Source organism: Peromyscus californicus, unplaced genomic scaffold (genome assembly GCF_007827085.1).
Source record: "Peromyscus californicus insignis strain IS unplaced genomic scaffold, ASM782708v3 Scaffold_13__1_contigs__length_99412109, whole genome shotgun sequence".
Lineage (NCBI taxonomy): Eukaryota > Metazoa > Chordata > Mammalia > Rodentia > Cricetidae > Peromyscus > Peromyscus californicus.
The window spans coordinates 39,306,206-39,326,149 of record NW_026294424.1 but is presented as its reverse complement, the minus strand read 5'-3'; the positions used below and the strand labels follow the sequence as shown (position 1 = coordinate 39,326,149).

General features: G+C 46.6%; 1 protein-coding gene across 9 annotated transcripts in view; it reads left to right on the top strand.

The window, feature by feature from the left end:
* The first annotated feature begins 1,613 nt into the window (after positions 1-1,613).
* The window catches only part of Prom1 (prominin 1), a 108,068-nt gene continuing 89,737 nt past the window's right edge, over positions 1,614-19,944 (top strand). For 2 of the 9 annotated variants that reach the window (XM_052734863.1, XM_052734858.1), the window contains exons 1-2: positions 1,812-1,999; positions 8,602-8,972. In XM_052734863.1, coding sequence (XP_052590823.1) covers positions 8,747-8,972 — 226 coding nt within the window. In that variant the 5' untranslated portion in view covers positions 1,812-1,999; positions 8,602-8,746. Of the gene's footprint in view, positions 1,724-1,811; positions 2,000-2,043; positions 2,415-3,025; positions 3,527-8,601; positions 8,973-16,890; positions 17,172-19,944 lie in introns of those variants that run through there. The other 7 variants (XM_052734860.1, XM_052734864.1, XM_052734862.1 and 4 more) reach the window with 7 other exon arrangements.

The following is a 19,944-nucleotide window of genomic DNA, read 5'->3' as shown; positions in this document are numbered from 1 at the left end:
GCCGCTCTTTCATGAGCTGGTATCCACGCTAGGATGGACTTTCTGTTGCTGTAGCCACCGCTGAGTTCGCCATACTCCTGTGCGGAGTCCCCTCCCTCACATTCCTATAACGAACCCCTGAAGAAAAACCTGTTTAGTTCCCCAAGTTAAATTTAGGAAGCAATGTTTCTTTGGTTTATCATCAATGAATGCCCTGTGTGGAGTGAGCAGGCATTTTGCTCACATCTCCTCAGGAAAAGTCAGTCACCTAGCAATGGTCGCCCATCTCCATGCAATGTGACACTTGGTCAGAGACACTTTCACCTATTTTCTGGGTGCTGGAGGACAGGCCTGGGTTCAGATTCGGGGCTTCACTAGCTCTGTGACCTTGGGCAAGTCATTAAACCTACATCATTATAGTTTATCATTAATAGGATATCAGAACACTCTTGTTGCTAAGGTTATATAAAAATTCATTGGGAACACCCGGCCTAGAGCCTCATCACACCACTGCTCTTAGTTTGTGGGTGTCACTAGGAATGAAAATGAGTATGTCACCCTTGTGACTCTTTGCAGACACAGGAGCTGAGCATCAGAGGGACGAGGCCATCAGTGTCTACGCTCCTGAAACAGGCAGCTCAGGGCCAGCTGGCTGCTCTCAGGAGAGAGAACTGGCTCCCCTTATCACCAGCCTTACTGGAATGTCTGCCTCGGAGCAGAAGAGCTGGAGGGCCTGGGAGCACCAGAGACTGCAAAGGAGGTAACTGGCAGTGTTAAACACCTCTGGTACCCCAACATTGCCTGCCACAGCTCTGTGTGATTTTCCAGGGATCTTTCTGAACTTCCCATTTCTAGACTTGGAAATATGCACACTCAAGGTCAGTTTTAACTTTAAAGAAGTTTTCACCTCCCTCTTTCCCATCCTCAGTTTATGATAGATTTTGAGGTGAAAAGATTACTAAATTAAGATTCATTTGTCGGGGCCAGAGAGATTTGCTGATGGTTTTCGCAGAGGACCTGAGTTCACTTCCCTGCACCCACATGGTGGCTCGTGACCATTTGTAACTCCAGTTCCAGGGGAGCCAATACCTTCTTTTGTCTTCGATGGTCACATGGTACACATACATACATGCAGGCAAAACATTCATACACATAAATAAAAGAAATCTTCTAGAAAAGTTCATTTGTCCATATACCTATACTTTTCCCATCTTTCCAGCCATTCATTCTCCTATCAATCTACCCACCTAACCACCCATACACAGTACGCCTCTTCTGGTGGTAGAAATATCCCAGTTGTGCTATTCTTCCCCAAGTCTATTCCCCATTCACCTTTGGTTGAATCCAGGAATGTGAATCGATACATAGTATTCTCCATCCCTGATAGTACAGCGATAACGCCCCAGCCCCATAATTTGTTTTTGCTTTAGTTTTGTTTTTAATGAAATGCACTGGGAACAGTAACCATGTCTAAAGAGGCCAGGAAAAGAGGGTGGAGGCGAGAGATTTTAGGAGCTAGCCTCCTTCCAAGGAGCGATTTAGGATTGGGTGTTAGAGAAGGGTGTTCTGGGGCTGAGCAGGGATTTCAGCAGGAAATAAATGCTGTCCCGTGGGTGTCCCCAGGGCATTGTGGCCGAGCCGCTCAGAAGGTCCAATCAGAGAGCGCTCAGAGCCTTAGGCTTAGTGCTCTTTAAGTTACTGAGCCGGTAGAGACCCCTGCACCTGGCCTCGAGCTCAGCCACGGGTAAGTGTTTCTGGAGTCGGTGTATTCCCTTAGCTCCATCCCTGCTAGTCTGCCTGGGGACCCAGGAGGACGCAACAGGGTCTCAGAGTCCTGGGGTCCTGTAGTCCTGCCTCTTGCGCCCCCAGCCAACCCGGGGCGGGGCATCGGGGCGGGCTTTCACCCAGCAACCCCGGTGGTGCCCCGAGACCGGATTTAAATAATTCATGAACCAGGCGGAGGGAGCTATCCGGGAGGCGTGGGGCTGGAGTGCGCCGAGACCGGCGCTGGAGCTGAGAGGTGAGTAACTCTGAGTGCGGACCGGGTTGAGCGCACCCTTTTCTAGAACACCCAGGGCAGGGATGGGGAGTGGAGGAGGTTGCCCAGCGCCTCCTACGCCTCCTACTGCCTCCACAGCAGGTGGCGGGAGCCTAGATTGCCTTCTGGGGGCTGGAGGGGCTGCAAGGTGGTTTGGGTCCCCGCTACTGGGCGATCCCGGGGTCTGGGAAGGCCCTCTAGAACGTGCAAACTTTTTCCCGCGGTGGTAGCCTGCTCCGTGCAGCATTGCTCTGCTCGGGTGCTCCTTCCATCCTGTGGAGGGGGTGGAGGTCGCTGGGTTCCGGCGACGCGGGCAGGCGGCAGCGAGACTCCCAAGCTATCGGTCGGCTCTTGGGAAGGGCAGCGAGAGGGGAGGATTCTTGAGAATTCTTCTGCGGTAAGGGGAGCTCCGGGAAAGGCCCGGGGAACACGGGACTCCCAGCCACCGTCTGCTACCTATGTGCAACGCACAGTGCTACTGGCCCGAGCTGGAGGGCAACAGGGGTGCAACAGCAAACCGCCTCCCCGCGGCCGTTGCGGAGCGCACGCACCCGGGGCTAGAAGCCCTGGCTCCAATCAGCCTTCTGGGTCGCACAGCGCCGAGACTTTCGGCTTTCCTAGGGATGGAGAGCAGGGGCGCTCTGGGCATACCTTGATGGAATTCGGGGACAGGGGACAACAAAGAGGAGTGTGGACAGACCAGAGCTTCGTGGCTGCTGGAAGATAGGGACTCGGGCTGAGTTTCCGAGAGCGGCTCGGAGAGGGACTGTGAGGAGTTTGACTCCAATCCTCAGCTGGTGCCCCACGGGGACTCTGAGGGGAAACGCCGCGGTGGCGCTCGGGACGGCGGGTCTCAGGATCGACCCCCTCCCCCAGGCGACAGCGGATTCCTGGAGGCTCCCAGCTTCGCGCGCTGCCTCGCAGCCTCTTCTTTTGTGTTCAGCAGCCCGGGAGAGGCCCCTGCGAAGGAGGGGATGAGAGAGGGAGGGAGGGCACCCGTCTGGTGGCAGCTTGGAGGGAAAGACAACGGAGGAAAGGTGCCCGCGTTTCCTGCAGTTCCTGCTTGCTTCGGGAGCCGCTCTGCTGCTTTCTTGTTCTGACTTTTCTCATGCCCGGGCGGAGAAAGGTTTGCTCGGTGTCTTGTGGGTGGTTATTGGCCTTTGTTAAGCGAGTGAAAAATTGAGGTCCTTGCAGGCCCCTCCACCCCGACTCACTAGAGACCCAGACAGTTTCAACAATGAGTTGCATTGAACTATAAGAAAAACTTTTTTTTTTGATTGACCAGTTGAATATTGGCAAATTCATGTGGTTCAGCTTGGGTGACTACTTTTCTCATTCATTTGTGAATTTACCTCTTCGAATCTCTACGGAGCTGACATCCGTCTGCATGAGCCTAGAAGTCACGGTGGTTAACCTGGAACATTAGAAGTTTATGGATAGCACACGTGATGCCAAGTTAGCATGTTAATCCGCCAACCCCACGCAAAAGCCCACTTCACAGCAGAGAATGTAAGCAACTGTCATTGTCGTAGGATTTCTAAGTGGGACCAGAGGCCTGGCCCTGTTTGAAAACTTGAGATGTTTTTGCTCTTTGGTAGGGCCCTTAAGTTTTTTCTTTTAAGTACTCCATAATTTTTTATGGACTTCCTTATGATTTCTGTTGAACTATTTCTCTCTGTTCTGGTTCAATGAAGCAAACAAACACACACCAAGAACAGATTGAAAAATAACGACAATAGGAGCTAGAGAAATGGCTCAGTGGTTGGGAGCATTGGCTGCTCCTCTAATGGACCCGGGTTCAATTCCTAGCACCTACCTGGCAGCTCATAACTGTCTATAACTCCAGGTTCAAGGGATCCATGGCAACAGGCATGCATGTTGCACATATATATCCATGAAGGCAAAATGCCCATATAAAATAAATAAATCTTAAAAAAGAAAATAATACTTTACGTATTGTTGATTTTGTTTATAATTTGAGGGAAATAGGTTTTGTCAATTGTCAAGAACCATCTGCTAGTTTTTAAGAACCAGGAAGCTTTGTTTCAAATAGTACAAACTAATCCAGCATATGTATAGCAAACAGATGTTCTTGGGGGACTGTGACTTAGAGGAAGTGGCTGGAGGGTTGGATAGCCAGTCTTAACACAGGACAGGTGACAGGCCCCCTGATTGGTGTATAATTGTCATGGGCACAGCAGACCTTGGATATGGCTGCTGGACTGCCACCGTTGTTTCTAGAATGAATTAAAAGTCACTCAGCTTCAGTATCTGTCCCAGGCTCAGATCCAAGAGAAAGCATCTGACCAGCCTCCATGGCTCACCCTGGGACCTATCTGAGCACCCCAGCTGGCCTCACAATGTGAGAGTTAGGGCTGCTCCCCAGAGGACTCGTAAAGGTGGGCTCAGAAGTCAAGTAGCCCCTCTTCCCCAAAGCAGATCCTAAAAGACAAACATTTACATCTGCCAGGGGGATCCTTGTAAAAAAGAGAGTGAGCACTTCCCATCAAAAGAAGAAAAGGGAAGCTAGTGGGTCACCCCACTTGCTTTTAAAAGCAAGCACTGGCAGAAATGTCGCTCTCCAGACTTCAGACTCAGAATCACGTGCGGTATGTGCTTAAAGCTAACTTTAGTGGGTTCCTTTCCCTGTTTGAATATATTGCATTTGGAGTGGAAACCAACCGTGTGCCCCATTAACCAGGGAAATGGTCAGGCCCGTTTTGCCAGCTATGACCCGCTTAAGGGAATGGACCTGGAATAAGCAGATTCCAAAGCTTACAACGGTGAGGGTCTCCAGAGACAGGTTCCCACCTGGAATGGTGGATCAGTAGTCCTGCCTAGGGTGACGATAGAGAGATGGCCTGCTGCCTGATTTGGAAGAAGCAGCCACAAGCAATCCTAGAGGTAGTCTAGGATCTGTCCTCCCCAGGGGTGTAAGATGGCCAATAGGTAGGTGCCTGGCTCAGCTTTAGAAGAGGTAAAGATGATAACTTTGTGATAGCCTCGCCCCTGTCGTATTTCAGCAATCCTTTACTGGGTATCTCCTGTGTACCAGGACCTGGGGATGCCTGAGGAGTCGGTCAGTATCCCTGCACTTCACACCACATCTGGGACGTATTAGGTCAAAGCAACGGGAACAAGGTGTTTGGACCTTAGTCTGTTGTCCAGAAAGCCCGCTTTGTCCTGGGAAAGAGGCAGGAGTGGGGCAGGCAGGCATTCTAAGAAAAGTGTTGGTTTCAGCCTTTTGCTCCCTTTAGGGATGTTGGTTAAAATGCAAGTTAGGGCTGGCAAGAGGGCTCAATGGGGCAAAAACAAACAACACAACTGTCAAAGCTCTGAGTTCAATCTCGAAACCCACGGTAGAAGGAGAGAACCAACCCTAGAAACTCCTGAAAGTTGTCCTCTGACTTAGGTGCCACTGTGTATACCACCCTGCCCCACAATAAATAAATAAAAATTCAAGTACAGATTAATAAACCCCATCTCAGTAGTTAGGTTTGGACATCAGTATTTTAAAACAACACCCATTTTTTTAAAAAACAAGAAAGTATTTATTTTATGTGTGTGAATGTTTTGCCTGCATGTTAGTATGTACATCATGTTCGTGCCTGATGCCTGTGGAATGCAGAAGACATTGGATCACCTGGAACTGGAGCTTTGAATGGTTGTGCGCCACCATGTGGGTGCTGGGAACTGAACCCAGGTCCTTCACAAGACCAGCAAGTGCTCTTAACTGCTTAGCCATCTCTCCAGCCCCCGAAGCCTACTTCAGAGATACAGGACATTTTCTGTGCTTTGAGGTCTCAGTAGTGGTTCTTGGCACCTGAGTGGGTCCTAAAAACTTGCTTTTTCTTTCTTTTCTTTTCCTTTTTTGGTTTTTTTTTTTTTTTTTTGAGACAGGGTTTCTCTGTGTAGCCCTCTGTAGACCAGGCTGTCCTCAAACTCAGAGATCTGCCTCTGGCTGGGGTTTTCATATCCACTGACGTCGAGGAGAAAAATCTTTCTTTTTTTACTTGACTTATACCAATTGCCTGCTTCATAACTCTTGAGACTTTGATATTTTCTTAAATTTTAATACTGAAGAGGGAGCTGCACTTTTTGCAGGGAGATGTAAAGAAATGTGTACATTGAATCCCACTTAGCCTCTCAAGCAATGGGCATCTCCATCTCTGCCTTGGTGAGCAGAGGTATTTTCTTTCCTTTGGGATTTCCTCTGTTCATGTCCACAGAGGCACCTTGGAAGCTTGTTTATTCATAGCTCTAAGGGACATTCTGTTTGGGGCTGTGCCTTGGTCTCATTACCAGGAAGTGTGCCTTTCTCAGCACCTGAGCCTTTAATCCGGCCAGTTCTGAGTCCCTTTAGCAAAGAACTAGCTGAGGCATGTGGTGTGTGTGTGTGTGTGTGTGTGTGTGTGTGTGTGTGTGTGTGTTCAGAGGAAGCCCTTGGGAGCCATCACCAGGGGCACAGGGCACATTGTGGCTATGGTGGAGCTTGATCCCAGGAGCCACCTGGAGACCTAAGCAGCTGGTAACTTGCCGGAGGAAGACTTCAGAGGCATTCTGTTGTAGCTCTGTACAGAAGTATTTGGAGCAGGATGGGAGGTAGAAAAGGAGACATGATCTGAGGGGATTATAGATCTATTTAGGCTAGATAGGAATTCACATTCCTATAGATAGGAATTTGCATCTTCATTCAAACTGCTCAAGAAATCCTGCCTCTTGATTGTTGGAAGGTGCACTTGTTCCAGACTTTGGCGGTCAATCCTGTACTGCGTCTTGTGCTGGCACCTCCCTGAGTCACTCTCAACAGGATCTGACTTAGAATGTAGGCAATTCTGGATTGTCCCCATGTCCCCTTCCCAGTGTGGATTTTAGGGCAACTTTGTGCTTACTCCGAAAGTGTCTATCTAGCACAAAATGAAAACCTGCCTTCTAGACCAAGGCGCTTCCACTCCTTTACCCGAGAACTTTTCTACTTTCTTTTCGAGACAGGGTTTCTCTGTGTAGCCCTGGCTGTCCTGGAACTCACTCTGTAGACCAGGCTGGCCTAGAACTCACAGAGATCCATCTGCCTCTGCCTTCCGAGTGCTGGGATTAAAGGTGTGCGCCATCACAGCCCGGCACCCGAGAACTTTTTAAGGCAAATCTGGAAATATAGGCATACAAATTAAACATTTACCGAGAATAGGTGATAAATAATTTTATTTCAAGACAATTTTAGCATGCTATAATTTACCACTTAGTTAAAGCAAATTTGCATGTCAGTAAAGTGAATGTGCTTGTTTGTTTAACGCAGTACAACTCAAAGATACGCTAATTTGAAACATGCCAAGAAATGACCGTAGGAAAATATTAAAGTTCCTTGTTTTCTGTAATTAAACCATTATGTCTCTATGTGAGCAGAACTCCGTGTGTGTTAGTAAAAACACTGCGCTTTATAAGGTGCAGCAGTCTGGAATCTGAACTGAGGCATTTCTGGCAATGTTTGTTCCTGTTTCGTGGCATGAGGTCACGTACAGTGCAAAGCATGTGTGCATGTGTGCTGTGTCCAGAACCACAGCTACAGGGAAGTCTCATGCAGCACTGAGCTGTGCACTCTACAGCCTACTTCTAGGCTGCTTGCTGATTTATTTACCCTCGTGAGATGATAGAAGAAGTCAGGATTTGGGGGTTCTTTATTTCTTATATTTACCTGCTGAGTAGAGATACCTTCTGTTAGAATAGAAAGAACTTACGTTACTCCTCGTCATTGCTATGACTTCTCCCTTCCCAGATGTGGTGGTTACCTCACCATCTCTTCAAAGGTGGACAGGAGCCTCCTTTGGCTCTGCCTCCCACTTCCTCAGTGCCTGGTCACTGGAGAATGTGACTTGGAATGGGAGGTCTCGTAGGATGACCTGGTGGGCTCATTAGGAAAGCAGATTTCAAGTTCCGTTTGTTTATGACCTTGAGGCCATCCATGCCTTTCGGGTACAGTTAGGTCCAGTGATGGATGCCTGGAATTCGATCTCTTAGCAGATAAACAGAATGTAAGGTGTCCTAAACTGTATCTTCAGAGCAAAAAGGGAGGTAGAAACTTAGACAGCCCTGTTCCATGGCTGGGGGCTTCTGTGGCACCATCCCGAGCTTGGGAGGGTGAACCTGGAACATTAAAGCCTTCCTGAACGGAAAATACTGAGTTGGATTCTGGCCTTACTGTGACCGCTTGGTAACTAGTGTAAGTTACTAAAATTTCTTCTGCATATGTTCCCTCATCTGTAAAGTGGGATTATGCCTTAGAAGCTTGTAGTATAGTACCTGGAATTCAGCAAGTGCTCCATGAATGTCTGTGTCCAAGAACAAATAGATTCCTGAATCCTACCTGGTGTGTCCCAAGCCTGGAAAGGACTGTGTTCTGAATCATCCCGTTCCCCGGCTTCCTGATAGTCCCTATCTGCAGCTCTGGAGCAGCTGTGTGTTTGGTTTCCATGAACCCCAATTAGGCCTAAGTGTTTAACTCTAAGCCATGCCTCCTCCTCTGGGGTGGGCTCCTGGGACAGGCAAGGCTGTCTCTGAGTAACCAATGTTCTTTCCCTCCCTACCAGGCATGGTACTTTGAGTGAATGACCTCCTTGGAGACCATTCCTCTGCTCCCCCTGCTACCAGCCAGGAGGCAGAAGATTCCACAGGTTCAGGAAAGGCCCATTGCCCCTGACCCTCCAGAAACTACCTCATGCTTGGGCGATCAGGATGACTATGATTCTTGTATTCAGTGTCCTGCTGCTACTGGGGCTGTGTGGAAATATTGCTTCAGGAGGTCAGCCTGCGTCTACAAGCACTCCTGGGGCTTTGAATTATGAATTGCCTACCTCAGAGTATGAGACCCAAGACACATTCAACGCTGGGATTGTTGGCCCTCTCTACCAAATGGTACACATCTTCCTCCATGTGGTCCAGCCGAATGATTTCCCTGTAGGTAAGTGATGACCATGGGGAAGATGGATTTGTCTCTGTTGGTTTCTGAACGACCACACCACGCATACAGAAGTTGTTCAGCACTGAACAGTATGAGGTTCAAAAGCATTGGCTATACAGGGGCAAAAAAATATTTATATAGAATTTAGAAAGATGTGTATCTGGCTAAGCTGGGTGAGAAACAAAATCAAATCTTTCTGCTTGGTTGGTTTTTCAGTTTATCTTGCTTTGTTTTGCTTTGAGCAACACACACACACACACACACACACACACTAAGTGAAAATTAGGGTAAAAATGCAAGATCTTTGTTGTAGAATGAGAAATTGATAATTACCTGGCAGCTGTAGTTGAGTCGCTTAACAATTTAACTCTTCTCTGCCCACCACCAAATGCCCTCTTAGAGCAAGGAGAGGCCTGTTCAGACCTGATTTCTGATTGACTGTTTCAGTACTAAGAGTTTGATATGGGGGGGGGGGTAGGGGGCACAATGGTTACTTCAAGTGGGGCGGAGCTTTGTGGTCAGGGCTATTGTTCTCGGAACACAATACAGATGTTTCCTTGGCTTTCTCGTAATTCTTTTAACCTGGAAGCCCCCTAGTGTGTGTGAGCTCAGGGACAGTCCTGTGAAGACAACAATGGCCTGCATGGCATAGATGAAAGCAGAAGACAATAAAATGAGGAGAGCTTAGATGGTCTTGGCTAGTGTGTGTGTGTGTGTGTGTGTGTGTGTGTGTGTGTGTGTGTGTGACAGAGAGACAGAGACAGAGACAGAGATAGAGAGCAAGAGAGAGAGAGGATCCTTATCACTTGTTCACATTATAGGGCTGTGTTGGTTAAGTTTTGATTTTTAATAATTCACTTATTTTTATTTTATGTGCATAGGTGTTTTGCCTATGTGTATGTCTGTGTGAGGGTGTTAGATTCCCTGGAACTGAATGGAGTTACAGACAGTTGTGAGCCACCATGTAGGTGCTGGGAATTGAACCTGGGTTCTCTGGAAGAGTAGCCAGTGCGTTTAACCACAGACTGGTTAAGTTTTAAATGCCAACTTGCCAGCATGGAGAATGAGGGGTCGCCTAAATCAGCTTGGCCTGCGGTATGGGTACGTCTATGGGGTTTTGTCTTGACTGCCGTAATTGAGGTGGGATAGAAGACCCACACTGAGTGTGGACAGCATCGTTTCATAAGCCGGGCCCTTATTTATACACTAGTGAAGCAAGCTAGTCAAGGAAGCAGGAGGAGTAAGCAGGCAGGCGGCTTGGGTGCGTTCATATATATCCTCTGCTCTTGACTGTGGATGTGATGTGACCGGCTGCTAGGGATCCTGCCTTGATTTCCCTGAAATGCCGGACCAGGACCTGAAATTGTGAGCCCAATTAACCCTCTCCACTCCAAGTTACTTTTTGTCAGGATATTTTATCACAGCAATAAAAGTTGAATGAGAACGAGGACGTTTATAGTTTCATTAAAATGGATGTTTATTGACATTTTTATTGTGTTTATGTTAGATTAGCTTGACACAGTCTGAAATGTTCTTGTCATTTTTCTGTTTAAATTTCAATTCTAAGAAATAAGTCACAGTCTAGGCCTTTAGTGCCTCTAAAGATGATCTTGAACTAACACTGTCTACTATTTCTGTCACTGCTTAAAAGAACAAAGTTGGAAATCTTTACCGTAAAATGAGGAAACAGGAGAGGTTGGTTGTTAACATTGATTACATAATATCTGTTTGGAACAGTGGCTCTGTTGACTTCTTTTGTAGAGTTACTATGAATGTTATTGTAGGAACAGGTAACTCCTACTATTCCTACACATTTTTCAGTTTTGTTTGTTGAGACAGGGTTTCTCTGTGTAGCCCTAGCTGTCCTAGAACTTGCTCTATAGACTAGGCTGGCCTTGAAGTTACAGATCTGCCTGCCTCTCCCTCCCAAGTGCTGGGATTAAAGGTGTGCATCCTCACAGACTGGCTCCTAGTTATTTTAAAATTTTATTTATGTGTGTATCTCTAGTGATTGTATATGCACATTTGCATAGGGGTGGAGGTGAGTGGTTTTTTTTTTGTTTTTTTTTTTTTTTTTTTTTTTTGTGTGTGTGTGTGTGTGTGTGTGTGTGTGTGTGTGTGTGTGTGTGTAAGCCAGAGACTAATGTTGGATATCTTTTACTGCCTTCTACCAGTTAGATACATGCATGCTACCACGCCTGTCTGGTACAAGGGTGCTGGCAATCCAGTCTCAGGAACTCACACTTGTGTGGCAGATATTTTCCAACTGAGCCATCATCTCCCCAGCCCCTAATTATCTTTTTTTAAAAAATGTGTGTACGAAGCTTAGAAAATGGTATGAATTTTCAAGAATTCCAAAGAGTTGAAGCTGGCCATGTCTCACTCTAAGGCATATCTTACAATTAGCTTACCCTATTATCTCTTTCCATACACTGTTCCGTGTTACTCCCTCTGGATTTCACAGGAAGGCTCTTCATACTTAGTAAAACAATACATATTCAAAGCCTTCATTTCAGTGACCAGGCTAGCTGAGGTTGTATTTAAAGGTCTTGACTTCCATCACCACCGTTGTTAGCTTAGAAAAGAGTTGTCTGAAGAGTGTAAATCTGAACATTCTGAGGGTGTTAGCCTACCTGGGAGCTTGAGCTCATCATATTGAAGTGAGACATGGCCCTGAGTTGTAGCAGCAGACCAAAGCAGAACAGTTTTCCATTGAAGGGGAACATTATCAGAGTGTTTCCAGAACATAACACTGAATTTGACAGTTGACACCTCAGGGTTTCGATTTTCTTCTCTCATCCCAGTTTCTTTTACATTCTTCCACCTAACTACTAGATTTCATAATAGTCTCCAAGTGTCCCTAAGTACTTTATGTTGCCAAGGACATGAATGAAATAGTCATGGCTTTCGTCTGGGGCCCATACATTTCATAGGCACCAAATCATGGGGAGATAGCCATAGACTATTAACCCAAACAGAAGATTTTGAGACAGTATGATGTTGATAGATGGTGTGCTGGCTAGTTTTATGTCAACTTGACACAACCAGAGTTATCTGAAAGGAGGGAAGCTTAATTGAGAAAATTACAGCCTCCATAAGATCCAGCTGTAACGTGTTTTCTTGGTTAGTGATCAATGGGGGAGGGCTCAGCCCATTGTGGGTGGTGCCACCCCTGGACTGGTGGTCCTGGGTTCTAAAGAAAGCCATGAGGAGCAAGCCTTAAGCAGCACCCCTCCATGACCTTTGTATCAGCTCCTACCTCCAGATTCCTGCTCTGTTGGAATTCCTGCCCTGACTTCCCTCAATGATGGACTGTAAGCGGCAGAAGTGTAAGCCAAATAAACCCTTTCCTCCACAGCTTGGTTTTAGTCATAATGCTTCATTGTAGCAATAGAAACCAATAGAAACCTAAGACCGATGGCATTATCCATGGATCTGTGTGTCTGCCTGAGAGTAGACGGTCTTTAAATAATGAGTTTAGTGTAGACTGAGGAGGGGTACAGGGAGGAATGACATTGGAGCCTGGACTCACTCTGCTTGTCATGTATATGTGTTCAAGAAAGATAGTTTACTGAGTTATCATTTGAAGTTCTTGAGAGAAGCCCATGTTGTATCCCGAAGAGGGCTGAGATGGAGCCGCCTTGTTCCACTGGGACTTGAGACAGACTTTTACTTCCTGCACAAAGGAGAACAGATACAAATAGATCAAGAATATGGGTAATGGAGCCATGGCACAATGTGTTCTAGAACCTGGTGTGGCGATCTCAAGAACATCTTCCTGGCTTGGAATCACTGAGACTGAGACTGAATGCTAGCCTGAGGCTCACTGAGAAGAAAGCTGTGCGTCACCTTGGGTGTCACTGTGCTAAAGGCTGGGAAGTCTGAAATCAAGGTGCAGTCAGATAGGGCCCCCAGCCTGGGTTGTAAACAGCTGTATTCTTGCTGGGGGCTTGCATGCCCTTTCCTTGATGCATGCTTGGGAAGAGAAACAGACAATCAGACACACAACCTCTCTCTCCCTCTCTTCACCAGGCACATATCTCACCATGAGGGCTCTGCATATATGCTTCATCTAAACCCAGTTCTTCCCCAAAGTCCATAGCTCCAAAGGCCAACATATTGGAGCTCAGTTTATGAATTTGGGAGGAGCAGAGACAGCCTGTACCAGTGGATGTCTTAGTCAGTGTTCTATTGCTGTAAAGAGATGTCATAACCAAGGCAACTTTTATAAAAGAAAGCATTTAAATGGGGCATGTGCACAGTTTCAGAGGTTTAGTCCATTACGATCATGGTGGCACAAAGGCAGACATGGTGCTGGAGAAGTAGATGAGAGTTCTACATCTAGATCCCCAGGCAGAAAGAAGAGAGAGCCGCCGGGCCTGGCTTGGTCTTTTGAAACCTCAAGTCCACCTCCAATGACGTATTTCCTCCAACAAGGCCACACCTACCCCCAAAAGGCTACATCTCCTGTTCCTTCTCAAGCAGTGCCACTCACTGTTGAGTAAGCATTCAAATATATGAGCTTATGGGGGCTATTCTTATTTAAACCACCACAGTGAGCAAGAGGGCGTTTTCATGGAGTAGTTTGGCTAGGGTCAATAAGAGCCAGTGTTGGGAAGAAAGAAGAACAGGTAGCATCCACTGGAGAAGCATTGATTGAGCATCCCAGCTTCCTGTGGTGCCCCTGTTGGGTGTTGTGAGCCAGAGTCTAAGTGGAATTGGGTTTGGGGAAGAGCCTCGTCAGTGCTGGGAGGGCATATCACATGGAGGTGGATGCTCCTCCACTGGTCTAGAGGGATAACTATGAACATATAAAGAAGTGGAAAGCAAGGGGTGGGGGGAATACATGCAATGGATATAGTATCTACTTCATGTCTAAAATACTGTGCTTACTTCTCAGCTTTTACAGTGTCCTCCAGGGATGATCAAGGCCAAGCTGTTAACTTTCAGATCTTTTTTTCTTATAGATGGAATCTGACTGTAATCATAACTCACTCTATAGTTTTTATTTGGGAAGCTTACATGAGATGTTATATGTAAAGCCTGTGTTTAAAACCATGCGTGATTGGCACCAAGAAGAATCAGTAATTGGGGTTACGATTAGGTTTATTAACTGAGAGGAAAAGTTGGCCAAATAGGATGTTTAAGTTGATGTAGGGAGGGGACATGGGAACAAGATGACTCCCCGGGCATCATTTAAATGTCCTTGCTGCTGCTACTCTCTCAGGAATATTCTACATAGAACTGTCCTGTTGGAAGAATTTCTATGACTTCCCGGGGTGTTTAGGCCATGTCTGGTTGGCAGGCCTCCTAGTAGCAGAGTGGGTGCCAGAATCCAGGGCATTGCTGCCATTCTGAGTGGTCTTCTGTCTTCACAAGGATGTTTGCGTCTAATAGACTCTGGGATTTTCTCTGCTTCTTTGTTCTTTACTGCTGTCCCCAGTAATCAGTCCACAAGGCTTCCTTTGCTACCTGTTAACTCATAGAAATCTTCCATAATTTTTGGAGGTAGGTGATGGTCATAGATGGAGTGTCAGTCATAATCATACATCTTTACAGGTTGGGAAACTGAGTCAGAAAGAGCACATGTTCAAGTTGCTAGAAAGAGGCAGACTGGGAGATTTTTGTTTCTGAGACTCATTGTTTCCCCAGTAGCCCTTGGCTTCCTGTGGGCAATGTGTTTTTCCTTTTATTTTACTATGGTGCTCTTAAAATAACCATGGGTTAGGTGTTGCAACAAAAACTACAAACAGTGAAAAGAGCAGCAGCCAGAATGTTTTAAAAAAGGAAGTTGAAGTGATCATGAGACAATATGAGAAGGGATAGCCTTCGCATGTAAAAGGTGGGTATTGCAGACTGTACTGCAGGTGTTAAATAGTGCCTCTTCCAATTTTATGTGGCAACAGGGAGTTTGGTCTAAAACCCAGTCATTCTGAGGAAGCAAGCAAAGAAAAAAAAAAGACACGTCTGCTTTTAGTTTTAGGAAATACTCTAAAATAGTTGTTCACCCTGCTTTAGCATATTCTTGAATTAGATTTTAGAATGGTTGACCTATTTGGAAAAGTATTTCCAGATTAATCTGATTTGCCCCTGGGATCTGATGCACGTGGGTGGGGCATTGGTGAGGAGGGAGAATTGGCACATGGGGGTGAGTGAGGCTGGGTTCCCATGGAGTTTGGGGTCCCCTCAGGACCTTAGTGTGTAGATGCTCTCTGTCTTGTGGTTAAACAAACTTATTGGCTGAGGTGATCCAAAGAGTCGAACATCAGGATGGAGGGTTGTCTCACAACGCTCAGTGAGGCATGAGATGGCCTTGTCGTCAAGATTCCCTCTGCCTGCTCCCAGAGCTCCTGGAGACCTTAGGTCTCTTGCCTCTTCCCAGCCCCTCCGTTTTGCCCTCACTCTCAATTCCCACAGTCTTTGTTGTATAGAATTTACTTATTTACAGGTTTCAGATTAGCTTCCTGGAGAAAGCCCGGGGCAGCTCATCTCTAATTCTAACCCCCTAGGGAAGCCAATCAACCATGGAGCCTCTCAATAGCCATGGCCCAGGGTGGTGCTGAGTGGGCCTGGCTGCTGTGAGCCATTGCTGTTACCACAACAGCAGAAGCAGGGAGAGGTGGTTCCAGGAAAGTTGCTTGACCAGTGGATGGCCCAACAGGTGTGCCTGTGCTAGCATTTAGGTACCACTATGAAGCGCGAATCTATTTAGTCTTATCAATAAAAACCAGGAGTCAAATACCGAGGTAATAACCTGAAAGATCAGAGAAGGAAAGGAGCGGCCACCAGTGACTATTGCACCTGTATGCTCTCACCTAATTCACACAAAGCGGCATTGTCCTTTATAGATCATGTGACTCATGCTGGCGCTGGGCCTTGCCAAAAATAAGGTCACCGAGGCAAAACCCCAGCATGTCTTGTTCCTCCCTGTGTCGGCCTCTGGTCTGGGCAGCCTGTACCTCCGGCCTCTGGTCTGGGCAGCCTGTACCTCTTCTCCTTTGATCCCGGCAACCTTACAGGATTCCAAGTCGGCCACCCTGAACTGGGCCCTCGTAATGTCTCATTCTACAGAAGTTAAAGCTGATGCTGAGCGGATTGCCCACGACCTGCAGCTGGTCAAGCAGCTGGCTGCAGGTTTGAGACACACAAGGGGTGAGATTCAAGAGGCTTGAGAGAGCGCTTCAATGTCCCTTGTGCTGATGGCCCGAAGACCATACTGCACATCCTTTTTTTTTTTTCTTACATTTATTTATGTGTGTGTGTTCATGGGAATGCCTGCACATGCCCTCCTTCCACAGATCACGTGTGGAGATCAGGGGATAGCTTGGGGAGTCATTCTTATGCTTCACCACATAGGTTCCAGGGAATCGAACCCAGATTGTCAGGTTTGGTGGCCAGTGCCTTTATCCGCAGGGCTACCTCTCCAGCTGCCATGCTGTGACCAACTTTGCTACCTCTGTGGATAGAGATGTCTCAGCCACACTGTGCTCGAATTGTCCCTAGTGCCCGGTGTGTGTGTGTGTGTGTGTGTGTGTGTGTGTGTGTGTGTGTGTGTGTGTGTGGTGGGGCTTGGGTGAGCAGTGAGTGTGTCAGGGTACGACAAGCACTTCAGTCCTATGTGTCTGTGTCTTCAGCTTCATAGCACAACCACGCAGCCAGGCTGCAAGACGTGTCCCGCCAACGGCTGCCTTGTTTCCTCGTGCACAAAGTCCCTCTGGTGGAAATGTGATCCTGTTTTTTCTGTAAGGTACTAGAAAGCAGCAGGAAAGGTCCTTCAAGACGCTTGCTAGAAGCATGACTTCCTGCTCTGTGGGGCCCTGCCCGGGCTGGAATGCTTCAGGAGTTTCCCCCAGCCTCTGTAGGAAGCAGGAGATTAGTGTGAGCATAAACATGGGAGGCAGCTGCAGCATGAAGCAAGCCAGACTGGCTGGGAAACAGGCCCTGGGCCCCTGGAGGAGCAGCTGTAAAGTGTGGTCTGCATAGGGCAGTGCCAGTGCCAGGTCAGAGCTGCCCAGCAGGATGAACATTCGCGTGCATGAGAGAGCAGAACCGCACTGTGTCGCCGGGGTCTAGATTTACAAAACCCTGTGCTCTGAGTGATGGTCAAGAGCCTGTGCCCCGGATCGGCCTCTGTGCTCTGAGTGATAGTAAAGAGCCTGTGCCCTGGATCGGCCTCTGTGCTTTACTAGCTCTGTGATGGTGAGCAAGTTACTTAACCTCTCTGTGCCTCTAGAAGGTGACAGTCAATAACAGGATCTACTTTGTGGTCATAGTATGTAAGTACTAATAAATAGTATTTATAAAGCACTTAGACTAACACTTGGTAGTAACACTTCCTGGTATGTATTTGTTTATCAAATAGCTTAAGAATGTTTATAATTTGTATTGGTTAATGTCAGATTTCAGAGAACACAGAGACAAGAGCAGCAGTTTTGTGCCCTTTGCTTATTGGCTTTACAAGGTGGTGATAACAGATGGTCACAGTCTGGGGCGCTTAACCAGCCCTAGAATATTCTATCAGAATTGGAAGCCGAAAGTCTAAAATCAGGGAATAGGTGTGGCTTTGCTCCTCCTAAGGCCCATTGAGAGAATGCTGTTGGCTTTCTCCAGCCCGATAGTGCCAAGTGTCCCTTGGCCTGTGTGGGGTCACTGCCATCTGTCCCTCCTCCTCCTTTTGGGGTCCTGCTACCCCAGGATACACTCATCTCTGGATACTTAACTCATAGTTAAGACTTCCCACAAATATTTTCAGGTTCTAGGGTTGGGGCTTGGATATGTCATTTTAATGGTCCCTATTCAACCCCTACACCTTTTCCATTTTTCCTCAGTTCTCTCTATAACCGGTGCATCTCAGAGATACTAAGCCTCAAGTTCTATTCTTAGAAAGTGAACCAGATTGTAACCTGGTTTGTCTGAATCCAAGCACTCATATTCCAGTTCTGCACGGCCTTCCTTGGGGGTGTGAGCCTGGTATTGTCTGGCTGAGAAAGCATTGGCTGAATTACCTACCTTCCAAAGACTCACAAGCTGATTGGGGTCTCCCTCCCCCCAAAGTCAGCTCTGACACAGGTAGGGTGGGCCACAGTCATTCTGAGGTATGAATGGTGTGCTCATGGCAGTTTGATTGATAGTAGCTGAGAAATGAGAGGAGGTTCCATAGAGGGACTAGTGTTTGAACTGAGCTGTGGGTGTGTGGCTGAATCTTCAGAAGCAGGGAGGGGCAGAGTAGTGTAAGCTGAGATATGGACTCAGGGGAGGACCTGGAGAGCAGGAAAGTGAGCTGGGAGCACAGGGTTTGTAGGTAGATGGATGTCAGACAGGCTGTGGAGTGTCCACATAAGGTCTCACAGACAGTAGGAAGTAAGGGATCACTAAGAAAACCTACACTCTTGACCATAGATAGCTATGTGCAGGAGACCACGGAGAAGTGTACACTTCGACTCAGCTTCCTAAAAATCCCTGGTGTGTCTGGAGTAGGGTTAGCTCACTGTTACTCCAGCTTTGGTGTCCTCTGGGAGCTCAGTGGAAATCTTAATGATAGTAATTTCTCACTCTTTAAAAACAGTAAAAAAATGTCTAAGTAAAAATGTGTGTACAGACCAACAAGGATGAGCTATCGAGTTGACTTGACAAATGTCACACATCCACAGCAAGGAAAGGACCTGTCTCCTGCAAGACCACACCTAATACTTGCTTTCTGGTCACTGCCTGCTAAGAATAACTCGACACTCTGCCAACTTGCAGTGGCAAGGACTAGTTATTCCTGGTAGAGTCACCCCAAATGGACTCTCTTGGTTCCAGCTTCTCATTTATGAGGCTATTTGTTATGTATAGTTGCAAATATTCCTCCTCATTATATACTGTTCTACTATGTGTACATATCGAAACTCGTTAATCCACCCGAATTGGTATTTGAGGGTTTCTGGATGAGTCATTATGTATTGTACTATTGTGAACATTTTTCTATACGTCTTTCAGTGACTTCACACGTTTCTGTTCATGTGAGTTGTTTTGCCCCTACCCCACACACACCACCAATACTACCAGTTTTCTCAAGTGAATATACTGAGTCTTTAAAGAAATTACTAAGGACTCGGAGGATGGCTCATTGGGTGAAGTGCCTGCCGTTCAAGCATGAGGACTTACGCTCAGATCCTCAGAACTAGGATAAAAATCAAGGATAAAAATCATTTGTAACCTGAGCACTGGGGATGTGGAAGAAACAGGCAGATTCTTTAATCTCACCTGCCAAACCAATGAGCTTCAAGCTCACCGAGAGACCCCATTCTCAACAAATGAAGTACAAAACAATCCAGGAAAGACACCAGATGTCAACCCCTGGCTTCGATATGCACACACATACTAACACACTAACATGTGCTTCAATACACATGAAAAAGAAAAAAAGAAAACATTACTAGAGAATATTTGAGGTGTATACAAGAAGCAGAGGCAGAATCTGATAAGACCCACCTCTTTCCAACAGCACTCTCCTTGGGCTACCCTTCCCCTAGCCTGTGCCCCTCCCTTTATTTTGAAGCAAATTTCAACCATTTTATTATTTGATCCACAGCTGGTTAAATGCAGTAATGTAGAATCTATGGATAAGGTGGCTTGATTGTATTTATAAAGGTCAGATCAAGGTTCACATGTGAGGCAAAATAATTTATAGATGTTGACATCCATTCAACCCAAAAGTCAAATGCTGTTTGCTTGTGTCTTTTTTAGATCCTCCTCCTATGGTGGTCTTGATGGTCAGGGTCTTATGCATTCAACCTGTTCTCCAATGTGTTTCAGCTTTGAGAAAGAATGTGATACTCTGGGAAATTGGTGACTTGAAATTTTCACATATCAGGGCATCTTTTCATGCTTGTTCTTATTATGTTTCCTAGGTTTTAAAAAAGCTTCCTTTAATCAAGGAATTTAAAACATCCATTGGCTAATCTTTTGATGTGGGGCCAAGACTTAAATT